This window comes from Miniopterus schreibersii (genome assembly GCF_964146895.1).
Source record: "Miniopterus schreibersii genome assembly, chromosome: 3".
Classification (NCBI taxonomy): Eukaryota; Metazoa; Chordata; class Mammalia; order Chiroptera; family Miniopteridae; genus Miniopterus; species Miniopterus schreibersii.
In genome coordinates this window covers 54664745-54685372 of record NC_138103.1, presented here as the reverse complement: position 1 = coordinate 54685372, position 20628 = coordinate 54664745, and the positions used below count along the sequence as shown (strand labels likewise).

At 38.5% G+C, this 20628-nt stretch overlaps 1 protein-coding gene across 5 annotated transcripts in view; it reads right to left on the bottom strand.

Moving 5' to 3' along the window:
* The window catches only part of ARB2A (ARB2 cotranscriptional regulator A), a 308143-nt gene that overhangs the window by 105002 nt on the left and 182513 nt on the right, over positions 1–20628 (bottom strand). For all 5 annotated transcript variants that reach the window (XM_081132496.1, XM_081132498.1, XM_081132499.1 and 2 more), the window contains 2 exons: positions 9775–9891; positions 2298–2382 (listed from right to left, as the gene is read on the bottom strand). In XM_081132496.1, coding sequence (XP_080988622.1) covers positions 2298–2382; positions 9775–9891 — 202 coding nt within the window. The remainder of the gene's footprint in view (positions 1–2297; positions 2383–9774; positions 9892–20628) is intronic.

Below are 20628 nucleotides of genomic sequence, written 5' to 3'. Positions count from 1 at the left end.
CTGCGGCTTCCCACTCCCATGACTTTAGGCTGTGTTGGTCTAAAGGTCTTAGTTCCATAGGAAGGAATGCTTCCTTCCGGTGACAATGATCCCATTCAATTGGAAGCTGAGAATGCCATCTTGCTACCTTGGGCTCCTTCTACCACTGAGTTAACAAGGAATGGAGAGTGTTACTATACTGGCTGGGGGGATTAATGCTGTTATTAGGGGAAAACTGAGTTGCTACTACACAATGAGGGATTAAGAGGATCATGTCTGCAATGCAGGAAATCATCCAGGACATGTTAGTATTCCTTGTGATTAATGTCAATAGGAAACTATAATCTAACTCAGCCAGGGTTGCTAATGTCCCAGACCCTTCAGGAAGGAAGGTATGGGGTCATCCCACCAGGAAAGCAGCCACGGCCGGTTGAGGTGCTTGCTGAGAGCAAAGGGAATATAGAATAAAGGTAGTTATAAATATCAGCTACAACTTCATGACCAGTCACAAAAATAAGAAAGGTAATAGGAGTATTTCTTCCTTATTTTGATATGAATACATGTATACTAAATACATTTTTTATTCTCCTCTCTAATTCCCTTATCATGTCATGTAAGATGTGTCACTAGCGATTAGCTTTATCTCTCAGTATTTAGAATACAGGACAGCAAAGGTGAGAAGAATGAACACCAGCCAAGGACAATACACTGGCTTTGTATCCTTCTCTGGGGACAGGGTTAGTGTGTTTTTGGTTGTACACGGGAGAGTTGTATCTTGTTAGGTGAAAATATGACTTTGTTAATGTCCGTATTTGAAGACTAAGTCTTGTGTAAGAAGATGTATCGGAGCACCAAGTTGACAAGGGGTGGACTGTGAAGGCTCTGTAATGTCAGTTTGACTTGGTTGAACTATGTTTCCCAGAATTTCTTTTCAAACTGCATGTTTCTGGTTAGGATGATACACAGGGAGACTTCCATGGGAAATCTGGGGGGTTCAAGTGAAGCAGCAGCCATTTTGAGCTCACACATGTTATATTGATCAGTTGATGAAAGTCTTGTGACCAGAGGCTTTCAGAAACCTAACCCTGTAATTTCCCTAGGAGTAATAATTCAGTATTCAATAATTCAGCAACTTTATAGAACATAACCACCACTAATAAAGAAAATCAATTGTATAACACACACACATACATATATACATACATACACACATATACATATGTATATATATTATAGTATATATATCTCCTACTGTTCTGTGTCTCTGATTGAACCCTGCTCACAGACCTGGAAAGTTTAGCTATAATGAGAGTGAAATTTAGTTATAACAGTTCTTTATCTAGTATTTAAACTGCTGTCCAAATTATTTCCTTCAAATGCATAAACAAGTCTGCAACTCTAAGTGCGTAGTGATTCACTCTCTTCTCTGAATGCTGTATGGAATAGTTCATGTTCAAAACTTCTGCTTATTCTCTGGCACCTGTGGCCAAAGCAAGCCCATTTCTGTTTTGTAGCCATAACCAGATATCGTTGCTCAATTTGTATTTACCATCAAAATTGGTTGGGAATGGTGAAAGCCAAAACCAGAAAGCAATAAAAAATGTGACTATTTCCTCTTATCTAGAGATCAGAGATAAGAGTACAAACTCTGTAGGCTGGGAATCAGTACCAGCCATCCTTACATTGTCTGGAGCCCACCTGAGGTGCACACCCTACCTCTTTCCTTTCAACAGGCAGCCAGTTTTGCCTTAGTTTCCTGTGAACATCTTCAGATCCATTCTAGCACCCACTCCTTACATTGCTCTGTTTCGTTTGTCTAAAATGCCATCCTGCACTTCTGACATTCTAAATCCTAACACACAAAGTCCAGCCAAAATCTTCTGCATGAAAACTCTTCTAAAGACTCTACACCACAGCAGTCTCTTTTTTCTGAATTCAGAGCCTTGACTGGCTATTGCATCACTGAGTTGGTACTCAATCAGAAACAAATATTCTGAGATCCTGTATGACTCCCCAGTCCCTGCTTTATAATCAGTTTTTAATTTATGGACGTCTTGTCTCCCTAAGCTTCAACAGCAACTGTCCACATTGCTTTCAGATCGTTTCACCCACTCATCTTTATGGAGTTCGTTGGTAAGCATCTGCAGCTACTTAAAAAATTTCTGGTAGTGGATGAGACCCACGTCGTATGTTACCAATAACTTATTCGAAGATTCAAGGCAGAACAACATGCTTAATTTGTAATATAGAATTCCACATTTCATTGGCATATTTTTTAATCTTCAAGAAAACCAACATACATCTCATCAAACACATACCTGCAGAGACTCGGGGACAGTCGGGCAGCATGGACTCCACAGATGTGTCTAATGGTTCTGAGCTAGAGACCCAGTTACAACAGTTCTGCAATATAATAGAGACAATTTTGCATTGAAACATAATTTAAGCCAAGACCAACTTTTCAGGTTGTAGAGATTAATTTATCCACTAGAAGTATGTTCAGTTTATTTTTCACACACTATAAAAGGTTTTCTTATGCAAACAGTAATTATTCATGACCAACATGATTGTGGAAAAAGTTTACCTTCTACAGCTCAGTGAATCATGTGTGCTGATACTAAGACATGTGACCTTCTGTAAACCATGCTGCAGTATATGTCTAAGAGATGGCTAGAATTATAATTAAAGAAACTAAAAAGGGTGCCCATTATTAACCTTTAGATGGAAATGAATATCACTTTGAACACGTGAAAAAGTAGCTACATTTTAAAACTATATACTTTGTCTTTGTAATACTAGAAGAAATAGATTTTGTACTTACTCCTCAAAATCTGGCCCATAAAATTATACTATCTTTTAATTTTTATGTCAACCTGGTTCAATGAGGGATGTCTTAAATAGTTCAAAATAAACACAATCTGGTGAATTGTAGCTGTATGTCTGAGGACACAAAGCCTTCCATATTAAAGATTAACCTCTAAGATAATAATGATCTACAACTTAGACAAATGAAAAATAATCTATATTCTTTCCATGCATTTTAAGTCTGATTTGAAGTTTGGCTTAAAAAAATGTGATTAACCTCATATATGGCTTTTAATAATTTTCCAATACACACACCCACACACAATGCATTTCCAGACAGATTTTATTTTGAAAGAAATCATCCTATCAATCATGCTGGAAAAATCGCCGATTGCTATTCTGGTAAACAACCACGTATTGTGTGTTTTTAGATGCTTGCTGCCCTGGTTGTGCACCATGGAATCCGTCCTCACTGTGGAAAGATCCTTGACTGGTAGATCAAGTGTCTTATTGTGTTTCCTTAATTCATTCTGTCTGGAAGAAGATGTCAGCTGTGTTTCAGTGAGGAGAGAATTTCAAAGGCCCCAGTCCCCACCAATAAAGGCCGAGGAATGGCTTTTGAATAGATTTGTCAAGGCAACCCTACTGTTCTGGGACCAGGGAGAGCAGGAATAACATAAAGGAAGGGTTGCTGTATGAGATTAGAAAGTGAAGTTCACAAAGCATGGCAGATTTTTGTAAGAAACAGTAGATCAATGAAACTATTGAACTGTGTGGAAAAAAACCATGAAAACAAACACAACATCTCGTAATGTTCTTAAATGCTTTCTCTTTTTTTACATTTAAAACGGATAAAATATTAGTATTTGCATGTATTACAAAAGCTTGAGGGTTTAAAGTGGATATGTATTCTTAACTTGCACTCCTAATCTTAATTAGCAGCTGAATGCAAAATTATACAATGCGAGAGAACAGAAATTATAAAAGAAATAGGGTTTTAGAAGATATTTCATACATTTGAAATAAGTAAAATTAATATTACTATTGAGAGAATACCACATCAGAGAGTTCTAGATAATGCAGAAGATTAGCAGACAATTAGCCAGCTTTTATATACAATGTGACACTTGCTTGTAAGAAATAAGTATTCTCCAAAGCAGTGTCAAGATATGTAAATGGATGATTTGTTTTATCATTCATCACAGCCCCTAATAAATTCAAAAATCATGACTTCTATAGGTACTAAAAATAGGCTCCCAATGATACAGGGAGATAGCTTCAATGAAGAATGACTTTCTCTTTCTCTCTCTCTTTCTTAAACAATTCAGTCTTTTCAATGACAGCAATTAGCACTACCGACAGACAGGCAGCGATTAGGCATATATTTTAATTATTATTCACCCTGGTAGTACCTCCAAATCTGATGAAAGTCAGCTATTACCCAGGTGATATGTCACTCTTAATGCTGCTCTCGTACACTTCACATATGTAAAACCACATCGTATAGGATATTTCTAGTATTAATAAAAGTGATGGCACATTGCAACGTGCAGGTGATTAATCACTTTCTAACTCATTATCATTGACTTTAAAAAGCTGAACAAAATGGATTTTATCCAGGTCACCTTTAACTTAAACATTTAAAGCAAAATATGTTTCCGTTTTATGATTCCGAAATTCCAGTTTTTATCTAGGCACATGTTTGGGCTTTGATCTCTCATAAAAATAGGATAAAAAATCAATACTCTATAGTTAAAGTGAGTACATCCAAAAGTTCTCAGGAATGACATAGTGCCTGTGTGGAACTGTAAAGGTTTGATGCCATAAGTTTGATGAGTGTATACATGTGCATGTGTGAAATTTTTGTCCCCTCCCTGGCCTGGGGGAAATATATAGAAAAATGGGCAAAACAAGCTAAACGTTTGCCATGCCACAGAGAATAATGAAAGAAAATAATGTACCATACTTGGATAGATATGTAAAGAAAGAACTTTGAGAAAGACACAGTCATTATATATTAATTGAAACGGCCTGAAATTCCATCTTAGCAAATGTAAGCCCCGCTCTGAGATGCGTTTCTATAGTTTAGAAAGCAAATCTCTGCCGCCCTTCTAATGCTTATTCTATGCCTCTTCTCCGCCCCCACTTGCTCCCCACCTGCCCTTCAGCTGAGATGAGCCCCGGCGAGCGCCGGGCAGAAGCCGCTGGCTAAGAAGGCCCGCGTGGCCGCGGGCTCAGGGCGGGGAGCGCCGCCGCGGAAGGCGCGGGCCGCGCGGGGCCCCGTTGGTGTTTCTCTCAGACTCAGGTTTCTCCTGTTCTCTCCCTTCCTCGCTCTCACCACCCCCTCTCTAAACATGTCCTTGGCTGAGGATTAAAAAAATTAATTAAAAAAGAATTAAAAAGAAAAAAAGAAGCAGAAAAAACACCCTGTGTAACCTCAGAACGCGCTGAGCGTGTTCGCAGCCCCCGGGGGCTGTGCTCAGGCCGAGCGCGCAGCGCGGACGCGGGGCCAGCGGCGCCACGGGCCGCCTCGCCGGCCCACGAGCGGCGGGCGCCGGTCATGGAACCAGGGTTTCCGGGGCTGAGCGAAAAAGAGAAAAACAGCTACTATAAGTGAGCGTTTCTTAAAGTTAAGTGTTTTCAATGTAAAGGTCTTTTACTCTGAAACGATGATCTCCCGGGTTTTGGAGGTTGTAAATTGTCTTCTTTGTGAAATCTAAAAGCTTGGGCAGTATGGAGCTAGATTCAAGTGCCTTTAGGCCACACTACCAAGTGACTCTCTTTGACATTTTAAACAAAGGGCTGACAATATTTTAGTGTAGATATGAAATGAATTAAAATGTTTATAGAAGGTTAGAGTTTAGCATATTATGTTTAAAGAGAAAGTGGGCAGTAGGTATTCCTATGCAAGGCATTTGGAAGAATTTGGAGATGCCCGTTGCCCTGGTTGAGTTTAGGGTTTTTCTCAATTTTATTTCATTTGTCTGAGTTATAAATAACCGACGCCTTAGACACCGGCCTTTAATGTGGCAGGTACTGTCTCCTCAGACAAGAACAACTACAGTTCACCAGGATGAGTTTCCAGCGCTGACACACAGCTGCACGGTGACAGGTAAGGGTTCCCGACGGATAGGTAGAACCACACATCCCGCTTGGCCGGAGACTTTCAGAAGCTAGGGCTATGCCAGGAAAGGACATTTGCCCACTCAGCCTTTTTTATTTTTATTTTTATTTCTTAAGACAAAAGCTATACATTTAAGGGATATAACATGATGTGTGATATACATATACACAGTAAAATGATTACTATAGTCAAGCTAATTAACATATCTTCTCACATAGATACCATTTTTGTGTGTGTGTGTGGTGAGAAAAACTGAAATCTATTCTTAGCAAATTTCCAGGGCTCAGTCCAATATTATTAAGTATGGTCATCATGCTGGACCATCAGGCCTCTAGACTTATGCAACCTACATAACTGCAACTTTGTACTTTTTGCCCACCATCTCCCCATTTCCCCGCCTCCCTGCCACTGGTGGTCACTGGCCTACTCTCTGCTTCTGTGTGTTCGACCTTTTTTAGATTCCACATATATGTCAGATCATGGAGAATTTTCCTTTCTGTGTCTGGCTTATTTCACTTGACATAACAACATAACAGCCTCCAGGTCATCCTTGCCCACTCAGCCTTTACAGTCCTGGAGCCTGGGTGAGAAGTGTCTCCTAGGAGCTGCCTTTGGTCACTTTTCACCTCTTTTCAGGAGGCTGGCTTAGTATGTATGCTTAGTCTTTTGGTTGGGAGTAGATTTCCCTTGGAGTAATTGCCAAAAGTAGCCCTCTCTGACCTTCTTTCTTTAAAAGAAATTGTTATTTTACAATTATACATTCTTTCTGTATGCTAATGGAGAGGATTAAAAAATCAGCTTTTTAATAGTAAACAAATACTTAACGTCAATAATTTTATTCATTTAAACTGGCTTATAAAACAAAAAAAGTTTTTACTAATTTGCAGTATAACAGAAATGAGTAAGCAACTTGCACCACTGTCCTGCTTCCCAATTTTAAGCAGTGTTTGGTGAAATGATGGAGCCAGTCATCAAGAGGCAGAAAGCACTTCTGCTTCATCTATAACTAGACTCCTAATTTTAGTGACATTTCAGTTCAGCTTAGTTAAGGTGTTTTTCTTGGGCGGGATATTTGAAAACTATCTCAGTTTTTGAGCTGATTCCAAATGAGGCTAGAGCAGGAGGCGTGGAGGAAGGGGACGATCAGGGATGCAAAGGTTACTCCACCACGCCGTTCCCAACACCTATGCTCAACAGTCCTTTCTATTTACTGACCTCAGGCTTGTTAGTCTTCATTATTTCAAGGAGTCTTGCAGAATGGACAGGGCTTAAAAAGGTTGAAGAAGAGGAGATGGAGTTTCATCCTAAGTGTTGGAAAACACTGGACTCTTATCTTGTCAAATCAGGTAAATTCTCTACAAGGGGTGCAGGTGGGGGTGTCCCCCATTTAGTGAGTTCTTAAAAGGACATCTGGGACAGTCCTCTATAGTTTCCTTTTTTGTTCTTGTTTTGGGGAAAGCTCTGAGCAGGGATAATTTCAAAGCTCCATCAACTATAATTTAAGAAGTTTTATCTCTGGGATATTATAGTTATGTTCTATAATAATACATTGCATTTCTTTATATAGCACCACTTGCTTTTCAAGGGGTTTTCTTCTTGGTCATCATCGATTCTTAAAATAGTTCGGGAAATAGATGGAATAGGAATTATGATCTCTAATTCACAATTATGAACTAGGTCCAGAAAAAGATAAACTGGCTTTCCCAAGACTGTAAGTCTCAGCAAAGTACTTGGTACATGCTTGATCCTTAATTATTGATTTACCTAGTGAGTGACTAAGCCAGAATCATTATCAAAACTCAGTTCTCCTAATTCCGTGTTCATCTCTTTTGCAAGATATTTTGAATAGGAAAATCATTCATAAATCAAAAGAAAAATACGGTTCATGTATTTTATATTATTGGGGTGAGAAGGTAATAACAATAATAACTGTGCTTATTTAACTTCTTTAAAGTGCCAACAACTGTGCTATTTCTTTACACATGTGCTATTTCTTTACACTGTTCTATTTCTTTACCAACCATGTTTGCAAGGTAGGTATTATATTTTATAGATAAGAAAACTGAATCTCAAAGATATTAAACAACTTGCCCAGGATGACAGTCACTTGGGTGACTGAGCTGGGGTTTGAATTTTGGTATGTCACAATGCAAAGCTCTTCATGCTGCTTCATGCCCAAGGCATAATCAAGGGAGTGGAAAGAACTATTCAAGATATAGGTCATTTGTAAAATTTTATAACATTTAAAAAATTTTATAAAAGCTAGTAGCAAAAAAAAAAAAAGGCAGTTTTGATTAAATTAAGATGCTTTTAACTACTGCCTATTTCAGTCAGATGGAAAATGTACAGAATATATTCTGATTTTTGAAGGGGGCACCTAATTCAGTCTTAAAGTAAATCTAAAAAAAATTATGTTGTATTTGTCACCTAGAATGAGACACAGAGAATGCTCAATTAAAATGATGAACAGGATGCTTCTAGTTTGGAACAGGTCCTAAATTCCACATTGGTTACGTGTGAGGGGAAAGGTACTAACAGTCCATTATTAACTTTGCTACTTATATAATTCGAGAAGCTGTCCATGTCTCCATTTGGACAGATAAATAGCACACACAAAAAAGGAACACCATGAAATACATAAAATTTCTCTAGAAAAAGTTCAAGCCCTTGGAAGAGATAATTAAGGATTAAGGGGGCAGATACATTGTAAAAGAAGAAATATGAAAAGCAATGTGGTCAGAAAACACCTGGGTATTAGAATAGATGAAAAATCCACCTTTATATGTTTATAGCATTATGAGGAATGGGGTAAAACTATTTTGGACTTTTTATGATAAAAGTAATTTTCTAATGGGTAGTGACAACAACTGTGTAAACAGATTGGTGGTACTATGCAAACACCACTATGGGATTATATATATAGCCTAGTCGTATTATTTGAAACTCTTCAAATGTTAACTCTCTGGTCCTTACAGTGCACTGTGAGGGCTGGTAGACGTTACCCACCATAGCTATGGTGAGAAGTCAGCCAAATAAATGCCCAGATATTCTATTAACAAAAACTGGGATAAAATCAGGAAGGTCAACTAGCTCATTCATGTAAGTATGTGATTTGACTAAACAACTGCTATAGCATGACGTAGCTGATGTTAATTGCTCAAAATATCAGAAAGGTAAATATAAACTTCAGCGGTTTATCTGTAATAGGAATAAAAGAAATAATGGGCTGAAAGTTTTTTGCTTTTTTTAAATGGGAGCATGTTCAATGAGTCCCTGTAAGTTTCAGGTTCACTAGCCCTTAAATAGTGTGACAAGAGGTTTTCTTAACCCAAGGCTGGACCATGACCAGCCCCTGGGTTTCTTCTAGCTCAAGAGTCTGGCAAAACACTATTTTAGCATTTTACCTCTCCTCCCCCTACTGGCAGTAGTGAGCCAATCCATTTAAGAGTGGCACTGCTGACCGCCTTTCAAGGAAGGAGGAGACCCAGTGTACAGTGAAGTTTCTTTCCTGTAATTATGCAGCATCAGTGCTAAATAACTAGTGGAAAATTTAAATATCAGGGAATAATAATCTCTTAACAGATCCTGACCTTCTTCAGCCAAAGTTCCTACTGGATATTGTATGCATACATAATATTCTATAGAAAGCCAAAAAAGGGAAGAGGGCTTTCAAAGTACTTGTCCTTCAGGAGGGTTTTCTCTTATTATTTCAAATATGTCTAGTTGTTTTTTTCTCTCCTATTCCCTATAAATGTTCTGCCTCTAGAAAGGGAGTTTGAGGGTGGGAGGTGACATAAGTTGGAGGGGGATCAAGATATAAAGGCTCATGCTCATTCATCTCAGCACTGAAAAAAACCCAGTCTCACCTCTCTCATCCATTCTCGAATCGTTTTGCCAGCGTCTTGATGCCACACATTGTGAACAGAGTCTGTCAACGCCACAGCAGTCACCTTACTTTTTACATCGGCTTCTCGTTGAATCATCTGTTTCAAAAAAAGGGAAATAAAATATTGGCTATAATATTCTTCTACTGGGTGCAGCCTGCTTAGTCATAGATAATAATATTATATTAAAAATTGAAAAAGCAATACGTGTCTCTTGTTCTAAGTTGCTCTTTTCTGCACTGAACACATGTCCTATTCTTGTCCAGAGATGTAAAAAGGCCTAATATTTTCTTTTAAAAAGATAATTCCACTTAAGTCTTAGAACTACACAGCTCTATCATTTCCAGGTGGTTTGACAATTCAAGGATTAAAGGGATCCCAGGGGGAAAAAGGAGGGTTCCCTGAGGGCTTCTTTTACCCTCTCTTCTACCACTTCCTGTTTCAGGGGTCTGGGGAAGTTAGTGCCTGTAACTCACTGTTACTTAGGACTAACTCGTATTAATTTTCAGAAGATGGCACATAAGAACAGAAGATCTTGCTGTGACTTTTATTTATCTAGCCTGCTCTTCACCATGGCCTAGCAATTCCTTGGTGTTTTTCAAATGCCCACAAAGATCTTTCTTGTCAAAGCCTATCAATATAAATTTGCTTTCTAATATATGTCTTTATGTCGACAAACTATTCACTTTAACTTCTTTCTGCAGAATGTTATTTCTAGAAAATTAAATGGTTCTAAAATTTGAAAAAGAGCCACTTGAAGAAACTGAAGAATTCATTAGTGGTCTACAAGATAAAGAAACTGAAAATAATAATTCTAGATTAAAATAATCATAAAAGGTTTTAATCTACTAACACCAATGACTCTGATTTCACACAACAAATGGAAGAAAACTTAATAAAAAATTATAGTAATAAAAAATACCATAAGTAGTAGCTTTGAATTTCATTGCATGCGCTATTTGCTTGCATCAAATGTTTTTTCCGCCCTCTAAAAAAAGTGATTTCTCTATCGTTTACTGTTAATTTCTATAAATTGTATATCAAAAATACAGTACCACATTAAGAAAGGGAGAATTCTAAATGGTGATGAAAGCTCATACCGAGAATGTTGCAAGCTATGCTTATGATACCAAACAATGCCTGGTGGCATCCTGAATTAAAAATGTCTCTCTCGCTTTTAAATTTCTTTAAACACTGCATATGCACATCCCCTTCAACTGAACACTACCTAAAAGGAATCTAATGCACATTAATGCCACCTCAGCAGTATTTCTGCACCTTAAATCTTTGTTCCTGGTGTTTTCTGCTTATATAATGTGGAAATTTTAAAATCAATGTCGGTTATCAACATATAATATTGCCGCAAAAATTCACCTTGCAATACCAATAATATTTTTAAAAGCATAAAATAATACTCTAATTCAATTCTTCACATTCATTATTAAGTAGTTTGCTACCTTCTTCTAGATTTTATTTTAAAAATAGACTCTCATTGGATCATGTTGGCACTGGAATATAAAAATTTAAAACCAACATTAGATAATAAAAAGCAAAATTCCACAACAGTGGCTCCACCTGGCTCATGAAAAACTTGCATGTCCTTACTCTCATTTTCTAAACAGTAACACTTTTGGAGATCTAGGGCGATTGTTGCTGAAGTTACAGAATAAGAACATGCACTTCTGGTATTCTAAGAATGTGTCTGCATTTTAAAATATCTACCCTGGATTTTGTTGTGGTGGTTGTTAACATATGCCAACTTATTTACGGTAGCGGTGTCTGAAGACACTAAATATTGAGGACCGTCTGTGAAATGATATAAAATTAAGTGTTGAATAGGTTGAGGATTTAGTAGCAAAAGTAGAAAATCTGGGGATTAAAATTCTGTGAACCTGGAAGAATATTCAGTTGTTACATTGACTTTGGCCTGTTCATCTACCTGGCTGACATTTCATACAACGGATGTGATATTGTGGAACTTTTCTTTACATCACATCAAATCGTATTTTAATCCAGCACGATAACCTCGTACACTGTTATAGTCCTTGACATCTTACAAGTCAGTTTCATATTAAATTATTAGAGGTGGGGGATGGTTAAATTACAGAGGATCTCGATGAAGAGCTATTTACAAATGGACCCAGTAACAAAGAATTTCAAATATTTGAAGGTGTAGGGTTAGAATTGTAAACCAGTGAAAATCTTAACAGTTTAGTTTTTCAGACTATTTACCTCTGTTTCAGCCTCGCTGCAAGCTCATCTGGTGGTACCAGAACCACCTGCAACTGCCATTTCTGTCCAAAGCCCCTGCTTCTTACATTTGTTAGCCTGGTCCATGTCCCCCTTCCCTCCGGTACTGCCTCCCCTGGGAATGAGCACTGACGAAAAGTGTGGAGAATGGCAACCGCAGGGTAGGGTGGCGTGAACACGGGAATCAGGACTGTTTAGGGGACAGAACTTAGACGGAATATAGCTAAAGCAAGGGATGGGTGGAGGCTCAGGTGGGCAGGAAAACAACTCCTATAACAGTCTACATCAGAAGGCCATAATAGTCTGGAAAACCAAGAAATCTGAAAGAGAGGAAGCCTTACCACCAAAGTCTTACTAAATGTCAATCATATAAACACCTTTAAAATTCCTTGCAAAATTCTGTTTGTATAAGATACATATATTTTTCTGGGAGAAGATCCTCACCTCAGCTTTCATTAGATTTTCAAAGGGATCTTAGTCTCTAAAGATGACAAAGGACCATGTGATCTCAATGTTTTCATGTATTCCTTTTTTTTAAAAAAAATATGTCTTTATTGATTTCAGAGAGAGGAAGGGAGAGGGAGAGAAAGATAGAAACATCAATAATGAGAGAGAATCACTGATCGGCTGCCTCCTGCACACCCCCTACTGAGATTGAGTCCAAAACCCAGGCATGTGCCCTGACCGGGAATCGAACTGTGACCTCCTGGTTCATGGGTCAATGCTCAACCACTAAACCACACCAGCTAGGCTCCATGTATTCTTGAATGAACTATGAAATACCTGCTAAATGATCTCTTCAAACAATTACAATAAAGATGAATTTAACACCTATATCAGTATTTCAAACAGAAAGGACATTCCATTTTTGTTTTAACATTTTCACTATGTTATTGGATAAAAGTGACAAATAATTTTGATACCTCATGGTTTAAGAGTCTCATGCTCTACCGACTGAGCTAGCCGGGCGCGGCTTATACCCCTTGGTTTAATAGGTTATATGTACAGTTAAAATACTGCTTGTTTTTATTTGTGTGTATAATATTTATTTATATCTGAATAGCACTTCACAAATTTAAAAATGAATACATATTCATTCTTGTTGTATTCTGAAATAATATTGAAATATATACAACACTTGTATCATTTCTCCATTTGCAGAAGAGGAAACTGAGGCTGAGAAACTGGTTAAGGGTCACACAGATACAAAGTGACATTTGACCATGACTTTAGTCCTGTGTTCTTTTGTCTGTATTACATGGATCTATTCCTTAGTAACATACCATAATAGTCATATAAATGAACTCATTTGGTTAATTCCCTTTTCATGTGTATAGCATTTCATTGACTTGGACATTTTTTTTAAATGGCAAAAAAAAAACCCCAAAAAGATCCAAATCCAGATCAGTAAGGAACGTTGAAATTATAAAAATCATGCCAAGATAGAAATCAACCATGATAAAAAACAAACTATCAACAGTATTTAAAAATTATTATTACAGTTCTAAAATAAATGATGTCTAGGATAAGAGGGAAAATTAGGTACTGTATTTCTATAAATCATATTGATGATTTGAGAATACAAAATATTTGATGCTCTCACCTGATATTTTTGTTTCCCCTTAATTGTGTCCATTTATTCATTCATAGTCTTCTCACCTTAGCTTATACACAATTAATCTCTTTCCTTCATTGTATTGCATGTTCCAAGTCTGACAAAAGCTTAACTAACCCAATAAATATCAAGTTCTTAAAAAAACATGTACCATCCCTGCGCAGGCTCATCTTGTTATTAAAATTTTTGATAGGGCTGAATTGAGAAGAAACAAAAACCTTTTATTATTATCATTTTCTCCCAGAGCTAGAGTAAACACTTAAACATTACGAGACCGTAATAAGAGAGGAAAGCTGGGAGCATCCGTTGAGAGTCTGTGGAGAGGAAGACCAGAAGACCAGCGGGATAGCTGCTGCTGCCTTCACTCTCCCCCACATGCCCGGGCCCTCCACGGGGCCGCTCCCCGCTCCCCGCTCCCCGGAACCCTGCAGGCCCGCTCACCTAGCTCCGCGCTTCTCCAAGGCGCTCGGGGGTGCGCCTGCCTGCTGTCTTCCCACGCACCCGGCCAAATCCAAATACTTCACGCCCCCCTAGAAGCTCCTTAGTTCTCCTTTCGTACCTACAAGCTGTTGTAACTTCCCCTGGGTTTCATTTATTCCAGAACTCTACCAGGAGCTACTTTCAGCAAGGGAAAACACAAAGACTTTTTACTTCTACTAATTTAAATAAAAAGTTGCCATTTATTTGTCTTAGCTTAGAAGGTAAGCTTTGAAGGCAGGGAGACGGTGATGTTACAGGGAAGCTCTGCTGTGAACTCTTTGGAAGAATTTTGTATCTCTAGCTGAGGGCTTTGGGTTTTGAAATTATGACTCCAACCGACTAGGGTCAATACTCCCAATCTAAAGAAGAAGTGAACCCTAAACTGGGTTGTCTTCAACCAAACCTGAGAGAAAAAATGGGTAATTTCACTTTCCCATATTTGTGGCCTGGCAGCCACGGCTCTAAGAAGAAACAGGTCTTATATTTTCAAGTTCAAGGGGGCCTCCTGAAAAAGGCCAGTGTGGGTTGGAGGTAGGAATGCACACATGTGCATGCAGGCCCATACTTTTATTTGCATGTATAATATGTTTTAAAGATGTGTTTGAGGGAAATGTTTTAAAGTCTTTCATCAGCAAAAGCCAATACCTTTTTAAAAACAACCCTGACATGTGTTACACATATGCACTGTGAAGGTTACAGCATGTGAATCACTTGTACAGGAAAGAATATTCTGAAAGAAAATCAAATACTGCATGTTTCCTCTAGATTAGGATCTGACACTGGTGTACGTTTATAAATCTGAGGATCATTACTACTGTATGAGCATGAATGAATCATCGCTCTGGCTAACAGCACGGTTGAGGTTTGAGATGTCTTTCTTAAAAAATATATATGTATATAAATAGATTGGCTCCCTCTAGAGCTCCTTAAGATTTCAGATTAAGTTGTTCCAAAGGTTTGAAAAGTATGAAAAGCTGGCATCTTTTCACATTTTTGTTATGAAGATTATAATTATACTCAGTGATTCTACTTGAAGGTAGTCTTTATGTGGTTTGCTACACTGTGGTATTTTACCACAAACCTCTCCCATCACTTTACATTTCTGCCTGTACCTCCCCTAGCGTATGGCACACTGCCCTGTGTGCTATCCATCCTACTGGGTTAAAAGTGTGCCCTGGGCCAAGATGACTAATCAGCCAGCACTGGGTTTGGCAGTCTTTCCTGCTAATGTCTGCTAATGTCTTCCTGAAGATTCTTTTGCACAAGTCAATCCCAGTAGCATGCTACTCACAGAACAAACACCATCTCTGCTGCAACATTAAAACCTTGGTTCTGTCATCCAAGGCCCTTGAAGTACCTCCAGTGATTACAACTGAAATACACACACTCTGGTAGATGAAATACGAAGACTAAACTGCCCAGCAGGAAATTCAGACAAGTATGACATTCAGCTCTCACAGTTCTGCATTCACAATTTTTTTTTTTTTTTGAAAGTAGAAGCTTTCAAGTAAGTAGTCTTCATAAGGAAAGCAGTGGTTCGGTTCAAGGACTTAGGAGTCAGATTCCCTGGGTTCAAATCCCTGCTCTGCCACATTTAGTAATGATACCTTGAGTGAATCATTTCAATTTTTTTCTGTGTCTCAGTTTCATCACGGGTAGAAGGAAGAAGATAAATACACCTAACTCATAGAGTTACTGGGAGATGAACTCAATATAAAGCAACTAGCAGAGGGCCTGGCACATAGTACATGGTTAAAACAGGTGATCCCAGAAAAACACAATGCAGACTACCCTGTAGGGATAAACTAGGTACATTCTTCTTTCTCGGTGTAGAGGGCAATGGAAGCTTAACTTAGAATGCACTTAATGGCAAATATTATTTTTTAAAAATTATAGATCCATAAAGGAAAAAGTTATGAAAGGCTGTTTTTTCCTTAGAGTATGTGGTTCAATAATTCTAAAATCATCTGGCCGAGGAGGAGAAAGAACTGATTACCGTGTCTGTTTAACCCTGTAATCAGAGTGCTAGACCAGTAATAGCACCATCCACTCAGAAACGAAAACAAAGCCGCTGAAGTCACACTGTGGTAGCTCCACTTTCCTGCCCCCAGTGGAGCCAAGGCCTAGCAATGCTGAGTGGAGGGAAGACAGTCTCTTTACTGCCTCGTTTTCTACAGGGGAGTTTAGCTGAATATATTTTTAAAAAGATAATCACAGTTATGAACAATGTCCAGAGGAAGGCAGTATAGTGTTGTAGTTATTTATAGGCTTTGGAATTAAATGTCCCTATATTTTATTTTTGGTTAATCATTATAAGGTTGCAAAAATGGGGACAAATAGTTGTCACCTCATAGGGTAGCTGAAGGATACACAGATAAGGCAAGTAAGGAGTCAGTACTGTCAGCTACGGCTGTTATTACCTTGACCTTCATTTCTAACTTCTGAAATGTGTCCTTTCAGACAAGGTATCTATACACTCCAGTGACATCACCATTTGTGTTGATAGGGTAGCAGTTATGAAGTGTCCTACAACTAGTACACCCACCCCACTTCCTCAATTATGTAAAGTGATTTTGGCTTGCTTAAATATTTTTGAAGGAAATAATTAGGCATAAAGAGGATTACTGTACATTCCAGTTAGTCCAGGACAGTTCTAGTTTATGCCTTTTGACCTGGAGTAATTATTAATAGCATCCTCTTGCACTGTTAAAAGTGTTCTGGTTTGGATGATAAATTATATGGTCACTGTATATATAAATGTAACACAGAAGTTAAATGTTACCCTAGCGAATGGAAAAATCTGATAAAGTTCCAGCGTGCGCAATGCTTAGCAATGTAAGCATTTACCCCAAACCTATATAGTTATCACTATAAAATAACCATATAGCCATGTAGGAAAACATACAAGAAATATTTCTAAAAGTTGCTAAGTTCAAACTTAAGGGCAAGCCCGAGCGCTGTGCTGAGCCCCTCGCAGATGGACACGCAGCCTCACACCCTGGGTAGGTAAACATGGCCAGCTGGAGCTCCACTGTAGCCACAGGATAAGACAACATTCTCTCTTCCTGTGCTTTGAAGCCCTAGCTTCAATTCTTACAACCTTTGTCTAATTTCAGGAAGGAAAGGGCTCTCCACAGGCAAGGACCCCGAGGGATAGGGTATGTAAACTGAGACTCCTTGGGTCACATGCATTTATGAAGATAAGTCTCCAGCCACCAGTTAGGGAATGGCAAGTTATGATTTATTATTGCAGGCAGCCAGGAGAGAGCAGCAATAACTTCCTTTTCCTTTCCTGCCTGGACCATGCTGCCACGTGCAGGCTCCTTTAACAACAAAAAAGCATGTGTACTGTAGGTTGAAAAGAAACAAAAAACAAAACAAAATGAAAATATTGAGTGATTGACAATCTGGGAGCTGGGAAAGAAGACCGGTACTTTACAAAAATACATGATATGAGAAAATAGGCAAACTTTCTCTACCAGTCAAGAAAACAGCAAGTTGATTTTAAGGAAAAAAATAAAAGAGGCCACATATTAGGAAAACAGTGTAAGGGTTTATCAAAGTGACTTAGTTAAAATGTTTTATCATGTAATGTTAAAAGACTGATCATAAGTAGAAAAGATATAAGATACAGATTTGAAAATTACAACAAGTATATATGAAGAGGATATATTATAAAAGGGTAGGTAAGGATGGAACATTGCCAGTCCAAAAAACTAAGGCAGGCTTAGCAAAGAAGATATTTGAATGGTGACGTGGTGTTATGGAAGAATGAGAGAACTTAATAAAATTTTGCAAATGTACTATCCATCAAGAAATGTTTCTGGTGCAAATAAGTAGTAAGCATGTTCACAATACTCAGTTTAAAAATCAAGTATGAGCCTTATTAATTGGTAGATACTAAAAACACTTTGGTGTATATACAGAGAACCTGTCAATCACTGAATGTTTAAAACTTGTGGCAAAAGATCTCATTAGCTTCGGCAGGGGCAGTCATATGCATTCAGCTGGGACAGTGTTAATATACTTAAGTTTTAAAGCATACCATTTTCTTTTGGTCCGGGAAAGAGATAAAGAGATAAGATTTCCTGACACAAAGATATACAGTAGATAACCAGAGTATAGGAGATTATGCCATTTAATAAATTTCTCTTAAAAGCATTTACATTAGGTGTGAGGTGATGGATATGTTGATTGGCTTGGCTGTGGCGAATATTTCACAATATATACAGATATCAAGGTCATTTAACAGTACACCTTAAATATATACAATTTTTTAAAATCCTCACCCGAGGATATATGTTTCTTTAAAATTGATTTTGGAAAGAGAGGAAGGGGGGGAGGAGGAAGGGAGGGAGGGAGAGAGAGAGAGAAACAGCAATCGGTTGCCCCACCCCCAACCAGGGATCGAACCCACAACCTAGGTATGTGCCCTGACTGGGAATCAAACCCACAACCTCTTGGTAAACGGGACAACACTCCAACCAAGTCACCTGGCCAGGGCTACACAATTTTTGATTGGCCATTATACCTCACTAAAGATGGAAAAAACCCTTAACACTGAATTTCCACATAGATCTTTGGTATATTTCAAATTTTACCAAAGTTTAAAAAGTAATTCCACATTTTTTATTAAAAAGTCAGGTTCCAATTACCTGTATTGTTTTCAATATATTTTAAAGACTGCTATGTGGCATAAACAGAGAAAGCCATACTCTAACAGATCAAGTATTCTGGGTAATACATTATTACTATAAAGTTGAGGAAGACGCGATTTCTGACCCTTTAGGACGGAAGGCTAGGTTCTATAGGAACTCTTAACATTCTGAGTATTTATATATAACCTCATTAGATAGAACAATTTCTTTTTAAGTATACCGGACATTCAGGGAATATGTACCACTTTTATAGATGAGGAAATTGATGCTTAGAGAAAGTAAGTGACTTGCCCATATTTGCATAGTGTCACCTTTTAACTCCAAATCCTGTGTCATTACACGTGTACACAATACCCTGCGCCTTCTGTCCTGGTAATGACCACATCGGTAATGACTTGCTCACTGTCTTTCTTTCCCTGTGGAAAGAGGACGGGACCATGTTTGCCAGGTAAATACCACATCCCCATCCTCTGCACAATGACTGGCACATAGTAGGTGCTCAAAAAGTATTTGTGGAATGAATGGCCGTGCTATTTACAGGAATGGAATCAATCAGAGAACACAATGGTTAGGAAGTTAAGAGCGATGCCCGGTCTGATATATTTAGAAATAGGCCACAAGGTAGGATGGCTTCCCCAGGAAACAGACTCTGAGATGAATTTCACATGCAGGATGTTCAAGGGGTGCCCTCAGCATCAACATCTGAGGGAAGGAGGGGAACAAAGCAGGGATGGCAGAGAGTATTCAAGGTGAGATGCAGGTCCAAGGACAGCCTTGCGCCACCCCAGGGGAGCTCTGGACATAGAATGACCCTTCAGAGTCAGCCCAGGATGGCCTGGCTTTTAATCTCCCACACTGCTCTTTGAATAGGGGCCCCACAGCAGCCAAAGCAATCCCTGAAGGGGCTGACAGTGCTCCCAAGAGCTGAGGCAGCAAGTCGTCTACTGAAGGAGCAACTGGCAGGGTATCACAATGCCTACCACAGGCCATCCTGTCCATTCAAATCCAAGCCATTCCTCCAATCTGCCCAGAACTCTCTGTCATGTTGGTGCGCTCAAGACTACTTTATGGTTTAACTCACTAATATCTTGAGATTAAGTAAATTTAACTTAGATTTTGGATCTCACAATCTAATGCCATATTATCTATCCTATACTCCCCCAACTAAAGGTCATAAAGGAAAAAACAAAGTTAAAAGATGAAGAAGCATTAACTATTGAAAAGCATAAGGAAATCAGTCACACATTTCAAAAATTATCCTATAAATCCACTTGGAAATGATTTGACTCTCTGAATTTCACATGAAATGTATGTCAGATAAAGCAAGGTATACTTGTGATTTCAAACCTGAATGCACCAGTGTACAAATTAACTCCGAACTTCAAAGAAAGCATGCCAGCATCACTGCCAGGGTCTGCCAGGGCAGACTCCAACCTGGCTGTGTTGGTGGCGATAGGAAGGGTGGGCACAGACACAGAGGCTTCACTGTAAAAGTAGGGGGGTTAGCTTTTACGTTTCAGCCTTTAATACCTACAATATAAAGAAAATAAAGACTGTGCAATATAAAATCTGACATGGAAGACACTTGAGATTTTGATGCTTTTCCAGAGCTTAGTTACTCTGTACCCTCAGATATTTATGAGTTTTTGCCTCTAGAAATTCAGGGTAAACTTCGCTTGATCATATTTTTTCAAATGTAGGCTCAGATTTATGCAGAAATGGTGTGGTACTGATCTAATTTGTACATACTGGAAAGGTTGTCTTAACTTTTAGATTCTAGTGTAGGCATTGACCCATTGATATAGTAAAGCAAGCCCACCTAAATGTTCGTAA